This window comes from Micropterus dolomieu, linkage group LG07, assembly GCF_021292245.1.
Source record: "Micropterus dolomieu isolate WLL.071019.BEF.003 ecotype Adirondacks linkage group LG07, ASM2129224v1, whole genome shotgun sequence".
In the NCBI taxonomy this organism is placed as follows: Eukaryota; Metazoa; Chordata; class Actinopteri; order Centrarchiformes; family Centrarchidae; genus Micropterus; species Micropterus dolomieu.
In genome coordinates this window covers 20,336,340-20,360,000 of record NC_060156.1, presented here as the reverse complement: position 1 = coordinate 20,360,000, position 23,661 = coordinate 20,336,340, and the positions used below count along the sequence as shown (strand labels likewise).

Sequence of the window (23,661 nt, the reverse complement as noted above, 5' to 3'; positions counted from 1 at the left end):
CATGAAGACATTTTACAAGAGGGATATTTCAAAGTGTTTCATTACCTTTCAACATTTGTATTTATGTTTGCGTACAGCATAATCCCCAACACAGTGCTTTTTACATTCTGGAAATATGATTGTTTCTGTGGTATTTAGCTAACATCTATAGTGTTAAAAATCTAACAGTGAATATATGATACTAGATAGATCAAATTAAATTGCACAATCCATTCTCTTTACTCTTCCAAGGCTTTATTAATTTAAAGAAAAGCAAAACATTTTTAAAATTGGTTCCTTTTGTTCTGTCAAAGCACATTCAAATTAAGTACTTTATAACATAGAAAATAACACATTCTAAAACACGTTCCCCAATCATTTACAACACAGCAAGCACAGAATAAATATTTACAGATATTTATAAATTCATCTCTAATAATTTATAACCCTAACTCACACATACAGTAAATCTATGTCATAATGAATACAGGTCTGTACAATATACAGTGTGTGTGTGTGTGTGTGTGTGTGTGTGTGTGTGTGTGTGTGTGTGTGTGTGTGTGTGTACACAGCAGGCTCAATGGTGGCTGATTTGGCATTTACGGTAACTTCTTATTTCAACAAACATAAATTAATGAATTTACAGTCGTATAGAAAACCTTCTGTTATGATCACTGGAATGTAACATTAGCCAATGACTTCAGATGATAAGTAGTTCAAAACCTGAATCTAATCAACGTAGTTTCTGTCCAACAAATCCAGGGAGCTCCAGTGTGTAATGAATGGGATTTAGCTCATGTGACTACACAGTACTGATGTTAAGATGAAATAACAGTTGCCCCAAACATTATTTGTACAAAGCATTACATGCAAATGGATGTGTTATCATGTGGGAATGGAGCAAAGGTCTAAATTTGTTGCCTGTGACATCATGAAGTCAGTTGTAATGACTTCTTTAAGTGCGGCTGGTGAAAATATTAAAACATCTAGTATAGTAGTAATGTGAAGAACCTCCTTCTACTCAGACTGCTTCACATTTCCTGGTCAAACATGTGATACTGTGTCAATTCCTCCAACACATCTGAACCCACCCGTGCTCTGACAGTGTCCTCTGGTTTTGTTTTCACTCCCTGTTTATTGACGTGTTTCCTGTTACGCGAGACGGGTACTTGGCCTGAACCTGTAAATCTCTGGCTTGATGCGATTCATCCACTAACACTGCTGGTTGCGCTCTGTGTTAGCCATGGTGCTCAGCATGCTTGTGAGAAAACGCTACAGGGCCGAGGGTCATTCAAAGTCATCTTCATATTCATATTCATCCAGGTCCAGGTTGCAGTGTGGACTGGGGATCTCAAAGAAGTGTCTCTTTGTTAGACCCAGGTCACTGGAGATGTGCTGCCCTATAGGGCTCAAAGGATTATCATACCTAAACACACACATGGAGAAAAGATCAGTAATATATCACTCAGAGAGAGAGCTTGCTTTTCAATATACTCAAATATGTGTGTCCAACACAGCCAACAGTACTACTTACTCTAAATGTGCTACATGATACCCATGTTAAAGAAATTGTTTGACATTTGGATAATTTATTTTCCTTCTTTCTTGCTGAGAAGATCAATACAACTCTAATGTTTGTATGGTAAATATGAAGGTACCACAAGAAGCCGTTTAGCGTAGTTTCGCACAAAGACTGGAAACAGGTAAAACTGCTAGCATGGTTTTGTCAAAAGGTTACACAATATAAGCCTACCAGCACCTCTAAAACGCACTGAATAAGATGTTATATATGAATGTGTTTGTTTAATCTGTACAAAAACCAAAGTGTAAAAACAAGTCTCTGCAAGTCTACCAACAAGACTCCAGAAAGTTACTGTCCCTGGCCAAGAAATAGTCTGGCAGATAGCCCCTGTAAAACCACGTCATGTTTACATTAACATTTTTTTTTTTTTTTTTTTACATTTTAAACAAACAAGATATAACGTATTTACATTGAACATGTACAGGTATGACAGTGGTGTCGATTTTTTTTCATCTAACTCTTGGCAAGAAAGTCAAAAGGCAGATTTCCCAAAATGTCGAACTATTTCTCTAAACAGACAGATTTTCAACAAACCAGTGTGACTGGAAAGGACAAAGGAGCAAAACATAAAGGCATGGAGAGAGAGTGCAGGAAGGATAAAAACAGAAATGGTCTGGTACAAAAACAGACTCCCAGCTCTAACACATGACATATACATGATACTGTGCTGTCTGACAAAACAACTATCTGCTGTCAACAGTGTGCTCAGACTGCCGGGGTGAGAGTAGAAGTTAGGAGTGGGTTCAGACCTAGACTTGCTTAGAGAGAAGGAGGAATAGTAGGAGAAGGAGAACACTTAGACCCTGCTAGTACCCTGAGTGTCTTACCTGCTCTGGTTAGCAGCCTGCTTTTAGAAGTCGGTGGTGTTCCTAAAACCGCCACACAACATACCTGTCAATAGCCTCATCTACCCCTGACTCACTCTCACAGGGGCTCTGCTGCTGGACATAATGGCCAGTCTTAGCAATGGGACATCAAGCTTGGTCAATATGCTATACTACATTGTCCAGTTAGGCAGAAAATTGTTTGCAATGTTCTTTTTGAGTACTGAACTTTGTACTAAACCATCACTGTCTGACTGCACAATAGACTCCATACAATATTGTTAATACAGAATTCATATTCATGATAAATATTTGTAATTATAATAGCTAATACAATAATCAGGGCCCATATTTATCAAACTTTTACACTTGCTGTATAGCAAAAACTTAGGAGTAAAAAAGTTATTCGCTGCTACTAACTGCCAAGTGTCGGAATAACCTTTAAAAGCTTTAAGTGAAAACTTTAAGTGATCAAATGTTTAATCATATGTATGCTTCAAGCAGGAAGAGTCAATCAGAGACAAGGATTTACCCTACATCTGCCATGCTGTTCATTCTTTCGAAAAGACCATACATTTTACACAGTGATTATTCTGGAAAAACACATGTAATTGTATTATTCATAAAAGTAAATTTTATTTGTGTGAATCCCTTTTTATCTCCACTGGCAATTACCATGAGAAATTAACAATCTTAATATATTTATAGAATTCAAATGGAGATGAAATTATAAGAAATTGGCCGAAATTGATAAAAAAAGAAAACTAAACTGGAGCAGGAAAGAAATTCTGCAGCTGGAAAACAAGGTACAATAGAAAGTTCCATTACTACAGCCATCAAGCTCACTTAAATTTAAGAGCAATTTTAAGTTCTAAGAAATGTAATAACTGTTATAGCTTTTTTAAGATTATGGGTAAGAGTCAAAGTGAAAGATTTTTATTTCACTCAAGTCTGAAGTTCATACTTTTAGCAGTATGATAAATTCAGGCCTCATTACAGAAACATCCTAAGTCTGAAATCCCATTTTATCTCAGTTTAGGATGACATTTAGGATTTTTGGTATTACACAAACATGTTTCCTAACTGCTAACTTAAGAAAAAAAATCCTATCCTTCCTCTTAGGATAGGATTTTAGCTATTAAAGAACCGTCCTGAACTGATGAAATGCCTAAATTAGGAATAATAAATTAAGATTATGTAGAGCCTGTCCTAAATTCAAAATAACTGCCAAAATGGCAGCAAGGTCTTTATGGCAATTACATTACATTGAAGATGGGGAACAACATGAACACCAAAATATTAAGACTGAAAGGCTACTTCAAACAGTATGACGATTCTTTAAATTTCCCTGATCATGTATTTTTCAATTTTATTTATATATAGCGCCAAATCACAACAACAGTTATCTCACAGCACTTTTCATAAAAGAGCAGGTCTAGACCGTACTCTGTGATGTTATTTACAGAAGCCCAACAATTTCCCGGGAATTATATATTTATGGGTATATATCGACTGCTAAAATGATTCATTTTGAATTTGATCGACGTCTTGTCCATTAGAACAAGTTAGCTAGCCAGTGACAAGTTAAGTGAGCGAGCCGTCATGGATAGAAGCAACCTCGTGTATAATCTAAACACAGATACAGGCATGACAGGACGAGTGCCGATTCAAGAATCGAATTTACAGCTCTAGTTAGGATTTCTTAAGTTAAGGTTTGAGATAGGATAGGACACAACGATGAATTAAGGAAGTACTTTTGTAATAGAAAGATAGTATTTGAAACTTTAGTTAAGACAGGTGGCTTGTTTCTGTAATAAGGCCCCAGAATGGTAACTTCAGCCTTATTGAACAGTCCCACAGGTCAAATCAGACTTACACTTCGTTGCACGGATCGTTGGCAGCCTCCTCAGCCACTAGAATGTCGTACTCTTCTGCAGCATATTTCTCCCAGTCTGATACCTCCTGGCCGTCTGTCTCCACCTCCTTAAAAACACGACAGGTTTCATGATACACTTGACCTCTGACAGGAAAACAAGTCCTGATACTATCTCACATCTGGTGACATCCAATCAGAGTTGAACCTTACCCTTATAACAGAGAATGGGTCCCTCTGCTCGTGGTCCAGGTATTTCTCTATGTTGAAAAAAGTGTCGAAGAAGATGTGGGACAACTTGCACCTTTTAAGGTCCCGCAGAGTGATCTTACCTGGATGGGATAAAATATGCACTTTTCACACACAAACTTACCTAGTGACAGATGATTTATGGCATGGGTATTATTAAAGTATTTAAGAGGTCTCACTTCAAGGTTTTCAGCATGACTTTGCCGTCAAATCTAGCTTTCAAAATTGGCCTGAGACTTGGCGGACTCAGTAAATGTCAGTCACTCTCCCTCATTTTCTAGATGTAGGGTTTAAGGATGTGGCTTTTTTCCTACTGATCAAACAAAAAACTGTCTGGGCCACAGTATATTAAACTTGTGCAACTATGTTTTTCTTTTTTTATTCAAAGAATCTTTCAATACTTTTTTCACCAATTAACTGAATCATCCTTGTGTCTGAGCCCCATGTGAAGTCTTCAAATTGTTTTGGTTAAAAAACAAAACATATTCAATTTATAAAGATGTGAAAACAGAACATTTTCAGATTTGATAATCTATTACCAGCAAATGTTTGGATTTTTATCAGATCAATGATTTAAAATGATTAATTGCATAATGAAAAAAAGTCATCAACCTCATCTGTTTCAAACCTGTGTCAAATAAACTGAAAGGCTGATTTTAAACATCACACGGATGTTGCCAGCCTAACCTTCTCATGTGACTGCTTATAAAGCTCAGGGGTACTGACACCAAAAGCCCAATCACCTTTAATTTTAAGCCTTCAAATGAAACTTCCAGAAAAGGAGCCATGGCTGCTGTTTAGATGCTGCTGCTTAGCTGAAAGTTTAAGATGTTTTACCTTACAATAAGACATACAGTAAATGAGCTCTCAAAGTATAAAATCTTAAAATTAACTTTAAACCCAACAGATAACTTATTATGCGCTGTCTGAAATGGATCATACTTTCTGCTTTTGAATGAGCAGAAAAAAGATTTGACGTTCTGTGTGTTGTTTATAAAAATCAGACTCATCTGATCAGCATATTATGTCACGTTCCTTGCCATCAAATGTATGCCTGTTGCCTGTACCGCAGACCTCAAAACTCCAAAAGAATGTGGCATTTAATGTAAAATTTTAACAGACCTTTTTAAATCTGTTAACATTGTAAAAGTTGTGTTGATGGGAGGAGGCACAGCTGCCTCAAAGACAGTCAGGTTGTTACATCTCATTACGTTATATCACAACTCCACTAGTACAGCATACCACCAGGTCAACTAACAGTCACATTCTTGCTGTGGCTAGCAATACTAAATATGCATACCCTCACCATGGACTACTGTCTTCTAAATGGCATAGTGGAAAAGCTAAGTGCTGGAGGGAATTTAATGGTGTAGATGACACTAACAGCTGGCTGCAGGCAGTCCAGATCAGGCATTCAGTCTCTCATCTATAACGGTTCTCTCAGCTAATGATCAATGACCCGGCCTGAAAATGTGTATGTGTGTTAAAAAAATGTAACCTATTAAGACTCTCTGGTGTGTGAACTCTTGAGAGTATTCATGTAAAACAGGTCTGACCTTCGACCTCAGGCTTGACAAGATCCAGCATTTGACAGAGGCAGTCCTCGAAGGGAAGGGGCTCAATAGCCATGGCCTCCAGCTTCTGGCACTGCTCCTCATAGAAGTACTCCAGCTCGTACATGCTGAGCACGCCATCCCCATCCATGTCCATACAGCGGAACCAGTACTCTATACTGCACACAGATAATGGGAAAGATCAGCGAGCAGAAGTGCATGTGAGAAAAGACACAAAGGCTGTAAAGAAACAGAAGATGCAATCAGTGCGGCTTTGAGTCCAGCTACCTGGTGTCAGTCTTCTTGTCCTCCTCAGAGATGAGGAACCAGACAAAATCAGCATAACTCAGACGCCCTTCCTTATACACCCGTCTGTCTCTGATGGAATAAACCACACAATTGAAACCAGAGGTGAAATAAAACCATAAAATGCATCTTTTCTAAAACATTGTTCAATAGAATTATTTACTACTTATGATAAGCATCCTTTAAACTCTATTACATTTTTACTCACCTTGTTACTGTTCCTGAGAATATTCTCTCAATCATCTTATGGGAGAGTGCTGGAAAAAATATAGGAAAAAGATTACTTACAATCCAGACACAAAAAGTTCTCTCTTATACAAAAGCTCTCACTTAATGTACAGCTTTTTCACAACACATGTAATCCATTCTCGCAGACTGTAAATCCGGACTTGCTAGGGAAGCTCTTTTTTATCTTGGCAATGCTATAAATCCTCTGGTCATCATTTTGACCATATAGTAGTAGAAATTGTTCCAGACATGGCGTCATTGGAGCAGAGTATATACGCTGCTCTCCAATTGATCTTGTGTCTCATTTCCCCTGTCTCACTCATAGTACATCAACCAAGAACATGTGGCGTTGAGTGTGTGGGGTAGACGTGTCAAAGACATGTCCCCCCCCCCCAGTATGTGTTTGTGTGTGAGCACTAGACCTGGACCTCATAAAATTTACAAATGTGTTTTAGTGTTACGTGTAGTTTCAGCCTACTGACTGTGCCAACAAATCTGAATGTCATTATAAGATATGCATTTTATCCAAATACAACAAATTCTGCAACATATTTCAAAATGAGTCCATTCTAGTGTAGTTGGCTTCCGCACCTTGGTCACTGTGCTGTGCCAGATCCTTCTGGTCTATGTAGAGGTCATGGTCAGTGTCCAGCTCCCAGAACTTGCAGTAGATAACATAGAAATGTTCATAGGAGAAGAACTCTGTCAACTGGTTCACGTCCTCTTCCTGCTCCAGCAACGCCACATTCTAGGACAGAAAAAAAAAAAGTTTTTTTTATGTACTATTTAACAAAACACTTTTAATATTATAAATTGTAAACTTCTATTATAGTTTACAGACCAACTTCCTTGTTCACCTTAGACCTACTACACTTGGTGGAGTTGTACGTGCAAACAGTGTTTCAGTGCAATGGGGAGTTATAATATTTTAGGTGTCCTCTCTCTTAGTTTTACCTCCAAATAAAGTGGTTTAGATAATGTGAGTAAACTGTTTACAACCTGCGTCATTATCTGACAACACATGTGTTTTGTCCAGTTGGAGATGAACGTTGTCGCATTCCCAGATTCCAGCAATTACATTGGCGAGAATGTTACCAAAACAGATAGAAATGATCGGTCAAATGATTAAAAAATAAGACCTGAATTGATATGAAATGGAATTTTCTTCCAATAAGTCATTTCTTATTAACACAGGTTTCTCTTTTGGAAAAAAGAAAGCAAACTGATTATTGTAAAATAAATAAATTAATAATAATTAAATGTTAGTATTTATATTAGGTTCAGCATTAAGGCATTAAGGTTTCTATTAAAACCTGCGACTGTGCAACTGAAAATAAAGACTGAAATTTTAATGACTTTCAAATTCCAGTGTATTTAAAACATAAGATGTTTTTAGATGTTTAAAGGACCAGCAGGAACATATAGTAACAGAAAATAGATGAATTTGAGACACTTACCTGAAGAAAGTTACTTTTTCTGAGCTCAGAAGTTGTTATTTTTCCAGTCCATGACCGATTCACATTGTAGAATATCCTCTGAATCACCTGAAAAACAGTTGGCAGCGTTGTCATGTCTAACTAAATGAATTAATGCGGCGCTATTTAATGTGTCACTACTTTCAGTTTTGCAATAGTAATGTGCTACTAGTTGTGTTAGGGTAGTATACCGTGGTGATGTATCGTGAGTGGAAGTCCGGTGCCTCCTTTAGAAAGGCCAGGCCTGCGTGTGTGTTCACCACATCCTGAAAACATAAAGTAAAGTCAGCTCATTTTGTCTTTGCCTCATTTCCATAAAAAACCACACAAAACTAACAAACACAAATGCAAAAGAACAACTCAAAGATTTCAATACACATGTTCAGTTAAATTCTGCAGTTACTCTGAGAGGTGAGTTTAATGGCAAACCACACGTCTTTCTTTTTTGGTAGACAAAGCACATGACATTCAGAGTAGGCATATAAATGCATACTTATTCAAACATCAGAAGTTGTCAGTTTCTATCTACATCACTGTCATGCCATATGCTTTATAAATTCTGAAATGTAAAGAAAAGGCTCCAGGCCTTGTTGGGAGAGGCCATCAATTTTAAATGTTTCTTTGAAGTCAGAAAAAACTGGGTCAACCGGTTTTGGGATGAGCTTAAGCTTTTCTGATTTGACAGCAAAGTTGCGAGAAGGCCAGAGAAAAAACGTCTGCTAGTGACTGCTCTTAACCTTCTCTCCTTCCACATGCCATAAAGTCACAGGGGGCGTGCTGTACTCCAAATGAACTCTATATATTCTATATTTTTGCCAAGAAGCTTGCCCATGTCTTTTTTTTTTATTCAAACCCCTTCCCTTCTGCTGGGGGAAAAAAAATTGTTGACATAAATGCGAAGGCGGCAATGAAATTAAAAGGCCTTATTTCAGGGCAGCCGTCGCGCCTCTTTGACTCTTACTGTGAGAAATTAAATCATAGAGAAACACATAAATCACAGGGCACAGGAAACAGGCGGGGACAGTCAAATCTACTCCACTGCAATCCGCCTTTCATTCATCAAAACAGTCAAAGTCAATTTGCTGAGCGGAACCATACAAATTAAACTGTGTGTGCCACAAGGCATCTCTGCTCGTATGCTAACGGGTGTTCACTACAGCCCTGCCGCTCCTGCCAGCATGAAAATGAATCAGGTGTAGGGCGGGGCTAGTGTGGCGCACCAACAGCTTGTCAGGGGAAAATGAGAATACAAACTGCCAGCACAGCAGGTCCACATGGTAAGACTAACCAAACAGTCAATTAGACTATTCTTATGAAACAATTTGATAAATCGATCAATGTTTTCTAGGATTATTTTGGTGCTATGTGTGTATGATACCCAAATCCATCTCCATCCTCCCTGGTGAATTTCTACTCAGCTTGAGTCTGCTCCAGTGGAACCTCCCTTAAGTACACCCACCTCCACTACATTTTCAGCTTATAGTAACGTCCCTGAATTAGTCCTCCGCCACATGAAAAAGCACTGCGTCAGCAAGCCAGTCCAAAAATTAACTCCAGTTCACACTGCCCAAGCCAATGCAATTTTGCCATCCCACATTGCCAAGCACAGCCCTCTCCCTGGGTGTGCTGCAGCCAGTACCTGCAGGAATGGAATAAAGTCGTCTTGTTCCAGGTAATTACAGCCAGGCTTGGCCAAGAGGTGCACAAATTTAGAAGCGTCATCGTGACAGGTCTGCAGAGTTCTGGAGAAGAAAAGAGAGAACAGATGGTTGCAAGGTTACTCCCCATTTCACTCCTTATGTTCTTGCTATCCTTTTTATCATTCTTTCAAGAGCATAAGTTTGAAATTGTTCCCCTCAAAGGTATAATACATTCTGAAATTAGGATTCTGAATCGCTGCCTGGTGATTACGAGCATTGAGTGTTATGGTAGCAACGGGGAAATAATGCAAGCGTCTGTTGTGGCCTCTCATCTTAGAATGGCTCAGTCATGAGCTCAAGTCAAAGGCCAGATCTGTCCAGTTCTCTGGAGGCTCAAGCATTAATACAAGAGCATGCCTATTGCATACAACAGCACACAGCTAAGCGCCAGCCACCATTACAAAAGCCCTATGGTATTCTATTCAATTTCACGCATAAAGTCCCTGAACGGATGTTTTCGTTCAACCACTGTATATGCCAGCAACTATTCCCTTGTGATCAATAATTTTTGTTTACAAAAGAAAAAGGAAAATGCCATGACAGCAGAGCAATCTTAACAAGTGGTCATCATTGTTCAGAGGACATTGTATGAGTCATTAAGCTGCGAGTATACCATTGGTCCAGTGAGAATAAGGACCAATTGTCTTACTTTCTCCACATAGCCACAAACTTGTGAACAGACACGAAGCCGGTCCTGTCGCCTCCAGCCGAGCAGAACAATGGCATTTTCCAGTAGAGGGGACACTCACAGGCCTAGGGAGACAAGGAAGCAGGAGAGATGGGGCAGTGTGTGATGGGATGGGAAACATTTTAAATAAGCTCTGAAACTTCCAAGATACACGTGATCTTTAGTACAGAAAGGAACAACACAATAACACACGACACTGTTAATGACACATGAAAAGTAGCGCAGTGTTGCATCACAAAAGGTACAATGTGTAATTCCTGGTCACATGCTCCAAACAAATAGGAGGCATTTCATATCCTCCTCCCCCTCAGCCAGGCTACTCTTTAAGTCATTCTGCTCCCCTGCTCTTTTCTAATCATATGTATAATTACAGCTTATAATCTGATCTTTATAATACCCTATAATATGTGTAATAAGTAGCGGTGTGACAAGATGTCGTTCCACGAGATTAAAATGTGACGAGATTTTTCATCAGGTTAAAAACTGTCTTGTGAGACTCACACAGTGAAAAACAAATCTATAACTGATAACGACGACTCACAGAGCAAATCAACTCGGCCCAGCTGATGCGACACCGGTGTACGCTGTGATAACAATCAAGTGAACCCGCTCTCGCGCTGGGAGTTGCAGCCAGAGTGGTAAAGTATCTGGTATTTTTTGCAATATAAACATCTAAAAACTGAGGCGCAAACTTGCTCTGTTTGGGACTGTGAGCTGCACTTTATCAGAGGTGCCGAAGTTAACATTTGTGAGAATGTGTTGATTTCTGCCTCATCAGAAGTGTTTTCAGTTAGTTTTCTTTTCCAGAATGTCTGAAGGGTCTACGTTCCTACGTTCAATTATAGTCTTAATTATAGTTCAATTATAGTCTTGTAATTTTGAATTTACAGAGAGTTTTGAACATGAGCAGAAAACATGCTGAACCAGAGGGGCTATTAAAGTCCAAGAGTTTATAACTGAATTAAAATGAATTTATATAATTCGTTTATCATTGAGGTGAAAAGGTGCCACATGCACCTTGAAAGAGGTTACTACCCCAAACAAAACACAAAAGAGGAGGGAAGACTAAATCATGCCTGCATGTGTGTTGACTCAGCAGGGATGATATTACATGAGAAAAGTTGATCTACAGGAGAAAACATATCTGAAAGTGAGAATGCCTGACAGCCTTAGTGTATTATATTCTGTTATAGTTTTAGATTTTGCATTGTCACCTGCCACCTGAATTGTGTGTTTGCCTTTACATAAATAAAACATTTCTACCATAAATTGGTGTAGAAAATAATGTTTAAAATCTCGTTTTGTCTCGATCTTGTGGGCTCAGTTTCTCATCACACCCCTAGTAATAAGTATAAAATTTAAAAACACAATGGTTATAGTGGATGGTAAGACTTTGATATTTCATCATGAGGAGGGGGAAGAATCAGGGGAACTGAAACTCCAGGAGAATGGCGGTGAGAGAGGTCAGAGAAATCAAGGATTGGCAAACATGGGACGTATATTTCATGATTTATCAGAATCAGATCATTTATGTCATAAATTATATATAATTTGTATGGTTTAATAAATTATCAGTGTGTTTTCTTGCCAGTTTTGCTTGCGGTTGTACCAACACAGCTCTGTCTGAACAGCCCAATTGGTTAACATGAGTGCCAAAAAGAAGCGGGCAGCGCTTCAGGGCGCTCCCGCCTCCGGTATGTCCCCAGACAACAGCAATTGGACACCCAGTCTTCCCAGAGTTCAAATGGTGGCACAGAGACAAAAAAAGGTAGCAGAGGAACGAGCGGTCAAGGGAGAGCAGCTTGTGCAGAAGCATTGATTGACAAGCCCTTGGGGCACTACTTCTTTGTCCTCTCATGTTGGACTGAGAGCAGACTGGACGCTACAGTGATCGCAGAGGCACAAGTGGTTTTCTAACACAGGAGTGGCTGGGGCTAGCTGGTTAGCTTGCTAACTTCAGTAGATATATCTGCAACACAATACATCTTCTTCTTCATATTCTATTGATCATGTTTCTTTTTTTAATGTTTTAAACAAAACATCTGGCCATCTCTTACACATTGTACCTTTAAAAGACTTCCCTGAGGAAACCTAGCAGCCATTTCTCTCGTCACTTGGGTTCCCCCCCAGGACATTGCTCACATTTCTCAGGGAGAGAGATAATATTTTCAGAGCGTTTTAAAATCTGCAAACATTCGTAAAGTCAGTAACTAAATGGCACTAATGAAAATAATTTGCTGGGTGGCAGCTGAACCTCCATGCTACAAATCACATTCTCACCTTGGCAACCTGCCCCATGTCCTCAATGGTGGCCCTTTCATTTGGGAATTGGGAAAATATTTTCTCAATTTTGGAAATGAGGCTGTCGATGTTGAGGTTGGCTTGCGGCCGTCCCAGTGGGAAGTAAAACTTTGGAATGCTTTCACTCAACGCTGTGGTGACGGGCTCCTGCGTCCTCACCTGAGCCTGAGATAAACACAGAAATAAACTGTTAGCTACTAATGCTAGCAAAAGCTAACACCTCACACCTCACACATTCCAGCATGTGCTAATGCCTTCACACAAATTCTTTTTATATAATACACACAAGCATTTGAACATACATAAATAAATTAACCATCTAAGTTAAGTCAACTAATTGGTGTAAAGGCTTTTTTGTTTTGGTATCTTAATGGGAAATGAGTAGTAGTCATTACTTGAAAATAACTGTAAACAAAATGGTAGCTCTAAACAACATGAGATATGGAAACACCAGACAACCACAAAAGTATTTAAAAACATTTTTAAAAGTCATTTTAAAGGAGACCGATATTTTCAATAGTCAGTTCAAGAAAACACAGAACGCTTAGATTTCATTCATAAATCAAACTCTTAGTGTTATGATCCATGTTAATATATGTGTAAATGATGTGCTTAACAAATACTGACTGGACCTTTAATTAGTAAAAGATTTGAACACATCCGTCTTATTGACTGCATTTTTCTGGAGAGGGACAATACTATCAAAAATATCAATAAATTGTACGTGTTACAAATAACATCAGTGATGGATGAATTGTGTGTGTTACAGTAGGGGTTTAGGGTCTGTTAGCTTTAAGTCATTAATGGACACAAGGCTTAGCTCGAGTAAAATCTCTACTCTCTGTACCTGACCAACTCATTCCAAAGTGCCACACCTGTCATTTATACAGAAACCTTCCTGTATGTCAGAGGTTGAGCATCTGTGTCTGTGTCCTTTTAACTACTTTTGCCTATGACCCAAAATAATAGCTACATGTGTGAGGGCTTTGCAGCATATGCTATTAAGCTTTTTAATCATGGCATTGGAAACCAGTGTATCCAAACCTGTATATAAAAGTCTAGTAACAATGAAGTCATGCAACTTTGGGCCCACATCTTAATGTAATGACATATTTGATTCCAAACTAGTATGATTTTCCAACTGGGCACAGCTGACATACTGTGAGAAGATCATATTCATTGATAACATCTACCCTGGGTGTCTTGCTGTAGAGGAAGATATTTTCATAGCCAGAATGCATTAGGATCCAAATGTGTTACTAAAAACAGCTTGAGCAGAGCATGCTTCACTCTCAATCGTCATCTCATACCCAAAGACTATTTACATAACTCAAGAATTTGCTAACTGGATCAGTCTCCATGGCCTTTAATAATCACATAAAAAGACCCCACACAGTCCTCTGCTAAGAGATAAAAATACCATTGTGTCGTTTGTTTATTCCAACACATTCTACCCATTGTTCTCACCTCTAGTTAGATTTCACAAAGCCTACATATAATCATCAGGTGAAAACATGATCTAAATCCTTAAAATTATAGATGATAACATAAGGGGGCTAAATCTAGACATGTCAACTTCTACATGTATATGTGTCAATACTGATTGAAAATGTGCTGCTTTTTTCTGCCAGTGGTAATCAGCTCATTTTAACCTGATAAATGATAAATGCTGCTGATCCTCTGCTCTTCTCTGTCCCATGTATTGGTGTCAGCCATGGCTATAAAAGGACATAAACATCTCCTGTTGCCCTGCCCAGCACTGTCCCCCTCTCTCTCTTGCTTCATGCTAACCGCTAGCAGAGCTCTTGAGCACAACCGCTAAGCCTCATGACATTTTGCACATCCACAATGATGTGGTCTTAAAGACGACAGTACAGCAGCTGAGCACAACATACCACAACACAAGATGAAACATCACCCAATAACCACGGCTCACATTTCATATCTCTCTGTACAAAGGAAGAACTGCAAAAGTAGTTCACTAACAAAAGTGTATATGATTGAACAACAATCGCATTTCATATGGCACATTAGTGTGTGTAAGCTTTTTGATGAAAGTTTTAAATAAAATCATGTAACCGCTCATTTTTCCTCACTTATCCAAGGAGCTGGCTCCAACAACACCTAAAGTTCCACTTTGTTAAGAATAATTGTTAACAGGGAGGAATAGGTACATTACTTTAAGAGCGGCCTATAATACAGCAAATTTGTACTAACGCATCTCTGAATACCAAGATATGAAGCCCACAAATACCACTCTACATTAATAGACATGTTCACTGGCTGACAGGCCAGCACAGCCTGTGTGGTACAGTGTATACTCATAAAAACACCTGCCTGTCCTTGTTGGAAGGCTCTGAGTCTCTTCTTGAACCGAGAGGGCAGAACAAAGTCACAGCCGCGTGCCAGCAGAGCCAACTCCTTCCTCAGGTCAGGGTCCTGACGCAGAGACAACTCCCTCATCCTCATCCTCGCTCCAGACAGGATGGGGAACACATATACACAAACACAAGACTCAATCTAGTGTTATCCTCTTCACTGTACAAATGACTGAGTACCAGTCAGCAATGTAAGCAAAAGGCAGTGGCGGCAGTGGAAGTCCTCTGCGTTTGTGTCCCTGTGATTGTCCTCTGTCAGAGTGAGAGCCTCTTAATGCAAGGGAGCAGCTGCTACTGTGACACTCTCTCCCATTTCAGATCTAGTCGCACAATCTCAGCTCTGCCTGCTGCTCTGTCCCAGTCTCGATACAATGCGCACATACGCACACACAAACCCACACTGCACAGGGTCAGGGAGCCCTTGCCTCAAAGCCGCTGGTGAGATAAGAAGTGACGGGATGTATGTGTATGGGAGTCACTTAGTGTATGTGTGGGATGGGAGGGGTGTGTGTGCAATGGATCTGCCCTTTCCAGTTTGCATTCCTTCAGCACTCATGGAAGGTTATGTAAAGAGACAGACCTGTTGTTGCAGCTTGCAGCAGCTACAGAAGCCAACTGAGGGATGCACATCGATACCACAATGACACACTGCTCATGTTCACTGGCTTACTTTCTCAAAAGCTCCCACACGACGAATACCAGAGAATCTTTGCTTGTGCTCTGAGCCCTGCAAACTGGACCCCCTCTCTTTTGGACAGCACATAGATACGCTAATAGGAAAATTCAAAGTAAAATCCCTGAAGTGATGAAATATAATGAAAGCCACATGTTACTTCTGCTAAATCTGCTTACATCTGTTACTAAATCTGCCTGAAAGTATAAATCACAAAAACAGCAGACAGACACAAAACACTTGAGGCATTGGCAAATAAATAAAACCCAGGTATGACTACTTAATAATAGATAACAAGAGTGTAGGTCAAATCACAAGATGATACACACACAACACTAAGACATACTGTAAATATAATCAACTTTCCTGCAGTTTGTTTTTCCAATTAATGATGGTGTTTGTTTTGCCTTCCCTTTGCAAGCTTGGACTGCCAGCCATTCCACGTCTTATTATAGTTGACAGGAAATAGAGAGAGGGGGTTGGGCATGTCAAATTCAAAGAATGATGACCAAACCAGTCTGCACCTATTAAAAGCACCAGCAAGCACTGTTGCGGTAATTCAAGAAACTCGATCTGGAGAAACAAGGGTGTATCTTTAGTCCTCTAACAAACATCTGCTTCCGGCTGCTGCTGTCCTGGAGTGATGGCAATTACCTCAATTCACCATGAATATGCTGATCTACAGCTTCACTGCACTGACTGTACACAGGGAAAGCCCCACACCTACCTACTATACGCCTGCTGATGTAAATGTTAATTCAACAGAAACGGTATAGAGATGTCCACATCAGTAGACTACATAAATAAACCTGTATTTGTTGATGTTGTTGTTAGAAAGTGAAAGCACACCCACAGTATTTTTAGATGATAGGATCACAAAGTCCACAGTTTTCCACTGGTTTCTGCTCAAACCCAGTTCCTGTTATCCTCCACACAGGATGATGCACATGCTTGATAAGTTGCATGTATGATGGCTTTTCACATTGGCTGCTTTTTGTTCATACTCATCAATTCAAATCAAATATGGAAAGGAAAGCACCAAGGTCGAAATAAAACCTGGTAGATCACATGAAACTGTGGAAAACTGACAGTTTTTGTGTTTGAGCAAGCAAACCCTGAATCTGAAAGTGTGTTCCATAAACAGAGATAAACACAGCAGGGATAATGATGTGGGGTTTACATATGAGGTAACAGCCCCATTGGTGTTTTAAAATCCAGGCACACATGGTGTGAACAGCAACAACATTCACAGTTTCTGTAAGTAGGCTTCTTACAGAAGAACTAGAATGGATGAGCATCACCACTAACCAAAATCATCTTAAGGCCATTACAAGCAGGTTGTCTATCACCCTGTGAGGCAACTATCGGTCAGACAGGCTGCTAAAGTGTGTCAGCTGCTAAAGTGTGTCCACATACTTTAATGTGAAAAACATGACAACTCAGGCTGACCCCAAATATGTCTAATCTGTATACTGATAAATCTCATTTACACAGAAACAGTCAAGTGTCCAGTCAAGTTCGCTTCATTACATAACAGGTAAGATTATTAAACACACTGTCTGGATTTAGTGACTATTGTCTAGATGTTCGAATTTCCAGCTGTCCGATGACTATTCAGAAGTTGTTCTAACAAAAAGGCACTCTCTCATTGCTCTAAAACTGTGATATTCAAGAGACAGCATGCAGAGCAGACAGGCAACCACAATGGAGTGAAACATATTACAGAAGGGTGGGGCAAAACCGATAGAAACTTCCCAGAGGGCTTCCCTAAACTGTCAACACAAGCACTCATAGTGTCCCACAAATAATATGTGGGCTTCAGTATCTGCATTACTAACATGATTGAACCAGTGACATGTACCATAGCGAATCCACACAGAAGTGACCACAGCATGGGTACAGTACCGATGCTGCACTATAATTCAGAAAGCTCCAGCTCAATCCACCACAATCAGATGTTTCAGACAGGGATTTGGGATTCATGTGAAAGTGGGCCAAAAATAGGCCCTGATTAAATAACAACATGGTAGGCTCAGAGAAGGCCAGCAAGCAGAACATGATGTGAGCAGATCAGCTATCTTGCATAAGAGTAATAATGCAAATGCAGAGTTGGACAATTATCATGGATGTTTGTTGAAAAAGCTTTGTAGTTTACATAGCACAGGAAGTGGAGCAAAGGGTCAGAACCAAGTGGCAACTTCCAGGGCGGAAAAATTAAGCCAAAAACTGCAGTTCCTCAAACTGCCCCTTAAGTCTGGCTCCAAAAAAAAAAAGCCAATCCCCCATGTTCAAATGGGGGATTGGCAGAAATAAACATGTTTACAGCCTGGTACAACCCCCCCCAGTCAATTGAGACTAATGACAAAACTAGGGTAGGTGAAAAAAACAAACATGAATTTGGCTCAAATCTCATAAATGTAGAATATGCCAAATATTCTCAAAATGCATAGGATGACAGACATCTTTCTTTGTGCAATCTCACATAAGGCCTAGACCAGCTGAGTTCTAGCCGAAACCCAAGGTTTGCAATTGTACACATTTTACACTTGTAAGTAGGGGTGGGAATCACAGGGTACCTCATGATACGATACACGGCTCACGATAACAATAATACAGCAATTCTGTGAAAATTGATATATTGCTAGACAATACTAAAATGATACATCACAATCTCTGTCTAACTATGAATACAAATTGCCCGTAAAAAAGGTTTTCTTTATTTTTTTGCTGCAAATCCAAACTGTTAGAAAACAGCACAATTCTGCAGCACAAGTTTTTCAGTCTATAAATTAAAATTACAGAACTTAGAGCAACTATGAAAAATGAATATAATAAACATTTCTTTATAAAAGGCACATCAAAATGTAAATTCACTGAATTTACAGATTTTTTGAAAATGCAACATACAAATACACACCTTCTCCACCTAACTGTATATTTAGACCACTGGAAATTCTGGGTTTGAGTTTTGACCCTTTGGGGTTGCTGTAGCTAGTCAGTGTGGAGTGCTGAAGCAGCAGAGTAGCAGCTCTTATTTATTTCACACAGAGCTCAGGAAGCATATCTACTTTAAGAATTTGCACAGTATGTCACTCAGGATGTTAAGCATGTGAAGCAAAATGTGTTGTTTATGTTAAGATTATATTATTGCGATGCTAATGTCCATTAGCACATTAATGGAGATTCCCATTATACGTTAGCATTGAGCAAATCATCAAAGCGCTATTTAAAAAAAAAAAAAAAAATTATGGATTGATATGATGGGCTGGAATATAGATACAGTATCATGGAAAAATGTATAATGATATGGTATCGATATTTTGGCACACCCCTACTCGCAAGTCTCCAGGACTCCAAAATAAAAGGGACTTGCGGGAAACAGTTCAACACCTGGTTCTCTCTGACAGTTCAGGCAACATAACGTGACCTTAGATGCCTGCTTCAAATAGCTTCAATGTTGCTGAGCCCAACCAAGCATGTTATAAAAATACATGTCGAGAAATAACCTATGATCCTAAATGTGGATGCTGAAAACAGAAGAAAAAACAAACCCTCAAAAGTAAATTCATTTCTACTGTTCTATTTTACTAAAACTATTGAGTATCTGTGTGTGTGATCTACTGAACTCATACCACAAAGGAAATGTTGAAACTTCTGCCAAGCTTTCAAGGGGAGCTGACATTTACTGTACATAGTGAAACTAAAAGATCTACGACCACATATTCTGACAATTTGCAGGATTTAACAGAATCCGTTTCAGACTAAATAACACAGGATGAATGTGCTGCCACACCTCATCTCACTGGCAGAGTTCTGGGTATTTAATGCCAACACAAGAGAACCAAGGCTATCTATATCAGTGTCTGATGTCAAAGTCAGACCAGCTGTTCCAGGCTGCACCTGTGTGACATAAATTGAATTTTTGAGTAATCCTCTGAAGAATGTATCTGTATGCAGGAATTCATTTTGTTGTCTTAAAATAGAAGTATTACTTTATACAATCTCACAATCCCTTTAATATTGTGTGGCACAGTGTGGCAACATGCCATGACACATCATAACAGAATACACATACTGTCCAACAGTTGCTCCAAAGGTCACTGGGAGGAAAGAGACGTGGATGTGAAAATCCAAAAGTTCAAATCCATTCTGTTAAACCTCTTACTGTTCCATCTCAAGTGCTCGTGTTAAACAGACAAGACAGAGAGATATAAATATTCAAAGCCAACTGATCACTCTTATGAGAAACACTAAAATCTAAAAACACCAAAGGAAACTAACATTCTGCTGCAAAGCTTATTGTCTTACATCCTCTTCTTCCTGTGTTCAGTTATAGCAATGAATCATTTCTCATCGGGTCACAAAACGCCTGTTGTAAGACTATGTCTGTATCTTCACCTAGACATGAGATATTCTGGTGTACTTGAGCTCAAAAACCGATGTTTCATTTCCAAACGTTTTTTGTTGTTGGCTACATTTGTCTGAAATGAATGGAAAAGAAAGCATAGACTTTCTAATTAGTCTTTACTTCTACTTTTCTAGTTGATTAAAATGATATATGCTTTTTAAGTAATGCATAAATATTTCTATGGACACGAAGGTATAAAAATCTGATTATGTTTATAGAACATTATATTTTTGGACTCTTGGTAGTAGTAGTGTTGGAAAATGTATTCTGGATGTGGTTTATATTTATTTGTGGTGACTTGTAAGCCCATGTGGGCTGGGTATAATTATATCCATAACGCAAAAATAAAAATCCTCATCACCATCTTCAAGGCACAACTGCCTTGCTCTAAGTCTAACATTCGGTCTAGTTCTCCAGCCCCTGTGTTTCAGAGAGAGAACACATGTCGCACCAGTGACCACTTGAATGCCTTTTGCATGTCAACGACATGCGGAAGGTGGCGTCTTTAACACAACATGTGCACCCAGCTGTCTTGCTGTCTCACTGTCATCACACTCACTATGTTCACAATATCTCATCTTGAGAGAGTCCTTGAAAAAACACACAAAAACACTTTGAGTCTTCTAACTGCTTTGTGAGGCTTAATTTCTTCTATAATCAAAGCAGCGCAAATCAAAAATCTAAAAGTTTACCTGTGGAGTCCCCAGTCACAGCATAGTAACATCTATAACACACAGGCTGAAATGAGTAACCAGGGTGCCAGGGGTAGGCTAGGTTTAGACACTCCCACCTCGCATACCACACTAATTCATGGGTGAGGCCTGAACATTTGGAAAGTATTTGACTAATAATCACTACATATTCCTACAGACACGGAGGCTCCACTATGATAATGCAGAGTGGACAGCCCTTCAATGCCTTTGATCCTGTAGGCTACTCAGCAGCCTCTTGTGGTCAGCGCAGGAAATTAAAGTTCCCAGAGGACTCATTTGGGCCAAGATCGTGAAACTAGAAATTAAAATAAATACTCAGGATGTATTAAATAAATTAATAAAGCCGCTGTGTTCAGGATTTTAAAAATGTTCATCTTTGAGTACTTCTAGTGTTAGTATTTAAAAAAAAAAAAAAACATTGCAGCGGACAGCAGTTATTGTTGCTACAATCATGAAAGATGGTATAATCAAACTCAGGGTTAAAGCAAAAAAGATCAACCATAAAGTCAGCCACTCAACCAATTTACAACTGGATATTTATGCTAAGTGAGGTACAATGTTTGGCTTTACTGCAGTGCCGGTACAACATAGACTTGTTATCAAACCCATGAAAGCATAATTATCATTAACATAATCTGAAACGGCTGTTACGTTTTTAGGCTTTTTTTCACAGCCGAAAGCTTGACCTGTCATAAAAGGAGAGCAAAAGGTTTCTAATAAAATTAATGTTGGCTCTGTTCTCTGTGTCCCAGGGAGACATGACAGTTTGCCAATATGCACTATACCCTCATCCTGAAACTAAAGCAGCTGAAAGGCATTCTGCCATCATTAAATTTATTATTTACACTCGTCTTCTTTCTACTATAAAATGTTTTCTGTGAAAAGGCCTTTGTGCATCCTTACATGTATATAAAAGGTAGGTTTCGATTTTATGGTTGAAAGTGAAATGTTCTCAGCTAACTCAACCTATATAAATAAAAATAATGTTCAGACACCTCCTTTGTGCAGGTGTAACAAATCGGAACCGCCTTGATTTAAATGAAGTTAACAAGCAGTTTAATCGTGCTTGCTTCAGAAATATGGAATTCCTTCCAGGTCATTGTATTGGAATGAAATCAGACTGTACAGGTGTGCCAGATAAACTAGTAATTAAGAGTAAAGTCTACTAAAACACAAGATAACCATTAAAATCTCTATGAATTTGGGTTTTAATTATATTCTACGTATACATTGCAAAATAATGATATATCCCACCTCTCTCTAGTTGCACCTAAGATTTACTCCAAATACCTGCTATCAAACAGAGACAGAGCTCACTGAGACTATGATTTTGCAACACACCCATAAGTCACGGGTACTTCAGAAGGCTGAAACCGCAGGACACACCTTGTTTTTGATTTTATTAACAGCAACCTTGGATGAAATGCATGTGGCATGATATTTTAAGAAATTAAATCTTGTTTAAACCTGTTAAACTGTTCCATAACAATATGTATAAGAGTGTCACGAACCATGGCCATGAGCAATGAGCTGAATGCTTTACATTCAGTTACCATGTAAATGTTATTCGATCTATTAATTTACTGTCTCAATAGATAATTTACCTTTTTTGTGCTGACAGACCTCCGTAGTACTCTGCCATTGGGTCCGGTCAGTCTAGTATTACTGCTACTGCCAGAAGGCAGGGTACTGGCAGATGGGGGGCTGGAGGGAGTACTTAAGGAAGCAGGCTTCTTCTCTGCCAGGTTCTTCTGGGATGCCACATTGTTGTTCTCATTGAAGGTCAACAACCTTTTTTCCTGGGCGTCCCCACTGCTCAAATCCTTGTGTTGTCCACTTTTGATTAGGTCAAGATAATCTTTGAGCAGTAACTGGGTTGCAGGATCACTCAACCAGTTGAGAAAGAGCTCGTCCACCTTCATTTTAAGAACCGGCTGGAGGACTTGTGGTGACGGCATTTTTTACAGAATATTACTAATCGGCTTCTCTGACAAACACACCTGTGTAGAGATAAGAGTAACGTTAACATCACAGTAAAGTTACACAACAGCGGTTCAGTATCTCTAGCACAACCTCAATTAATAATGGGGTCACTGTACAATCGAGGAGCTGGTCATCGTAGTAGAAATACAGTGATTGATAGAAAACAACGCGTGCAATGGCTCAGTCGTCCTTGCTTTGAGTACATACCTAACACTCACTAACGTTATTGAATTTTAGCGCGAAACGTCAATGACTTAGTCCGCAGGCAAAAGTAAACGTGGTAAACACACTTTGACCCTAAGCGTTAGCTATTTTTAACTCCATTGTCGGAAACACAGCTGCTTAAAGCCAGTATTTACATAGCTAGCGCCACTTAAAGCTGCCGGACTACTTAGAAAAGAGGCCGACAGAGTTGGTTAAGTTGGTATTAAAATACTAGATAGGAGCAGGCAACAGCAGTTTGTTAGCTAGGATAGCTTTAGCAAGCTAACGTTAGCTGACTAGCTAAAGAGTACCAACCTTGAAGTGAATGGACGGTAATGCCACATGAGTTTATATGACTCTAGATTACTTCCTTTATATGCGAAAATGTTGCACGCTGGTCTGTTTACCTGTAAATTACAAAAATAACGGTATATCTCCGGTGTTCATTTAGCTGGGCAACTTCTCAGGCTCGCGTTCCCTTGGTAACCACAAAGCGCTAACGCGAGATCTTCCGCGAGATCTTCCGCAAAAAGGGTAATCTCTT

At 39.2% G+C, this 23,661-nt stretch overlaps 1 protein-coding gene across 4 annotated transcripts; it reads right to left on the bottom strand.

Moving 5' to 3' along the window:
- Positions 1 to 217: 217 nt before the first annotated feature.
- Positions 218 to 23,657, bottom strand: ppp2r3b (protein phosphatase 2, regulatory subunit B'', beta). 4 transcript variants are annotated; one of them, XM_046053338.1, is made up of 15 exons: positions 23,433 to 23,616; positions 22,535 to 22,930; positions 12,738 to 12,923; positions 10,419 to 10,522; positions 9,709 to 9,811; positions 8,261 to 8,335; positions 8,052 to 8,138; positions 7,186 to 7,342; positions 6,575 to 6,623; positions 6,349 to 6,438; positions 6,064 to 6,239; positions 4,472 to 4,590; positions 4,262 to 4,368; positions 2,389 to 2,430; positions 1,268 to 1,405 (listed from the first exon to the last, which is right to left on the bottom strand). In XM_046053338.1, exons 2-14 carry the CDS (start codon positions 22,886 to 22,888, stop codon positions 2,412 to 2,414), a joined length of 1,626 nt encoding a protein of 541 aa, XP_045909294.1. In that variant the 5' UTR covers positions 22,889 to 22,930; positions 23,433 to 23,616; the 3' UTR covers positions 1,268 to 1,405; positions 2,389 to 2,411. The 4 variants fall into 4 exon arrangements, with proteins under 4 accessions (XP_045909293.1, XP_045909292.1, XP_045909295.1 ...); XM_046053337.1 differs by lacking the exon at positions 2,389 to 2,430 and having other exon boundaries at positions 218 to 1,405; positions 23,525 to 23,657; XM_046053336.1 differs by lacking the exon at positions 2,389 to 2,430 and having other exon boundaries at positions 218 to 1,405.
- Between the last annotated feature and the right edge of the window lie 4 nt (positions 23,658 to 23,661).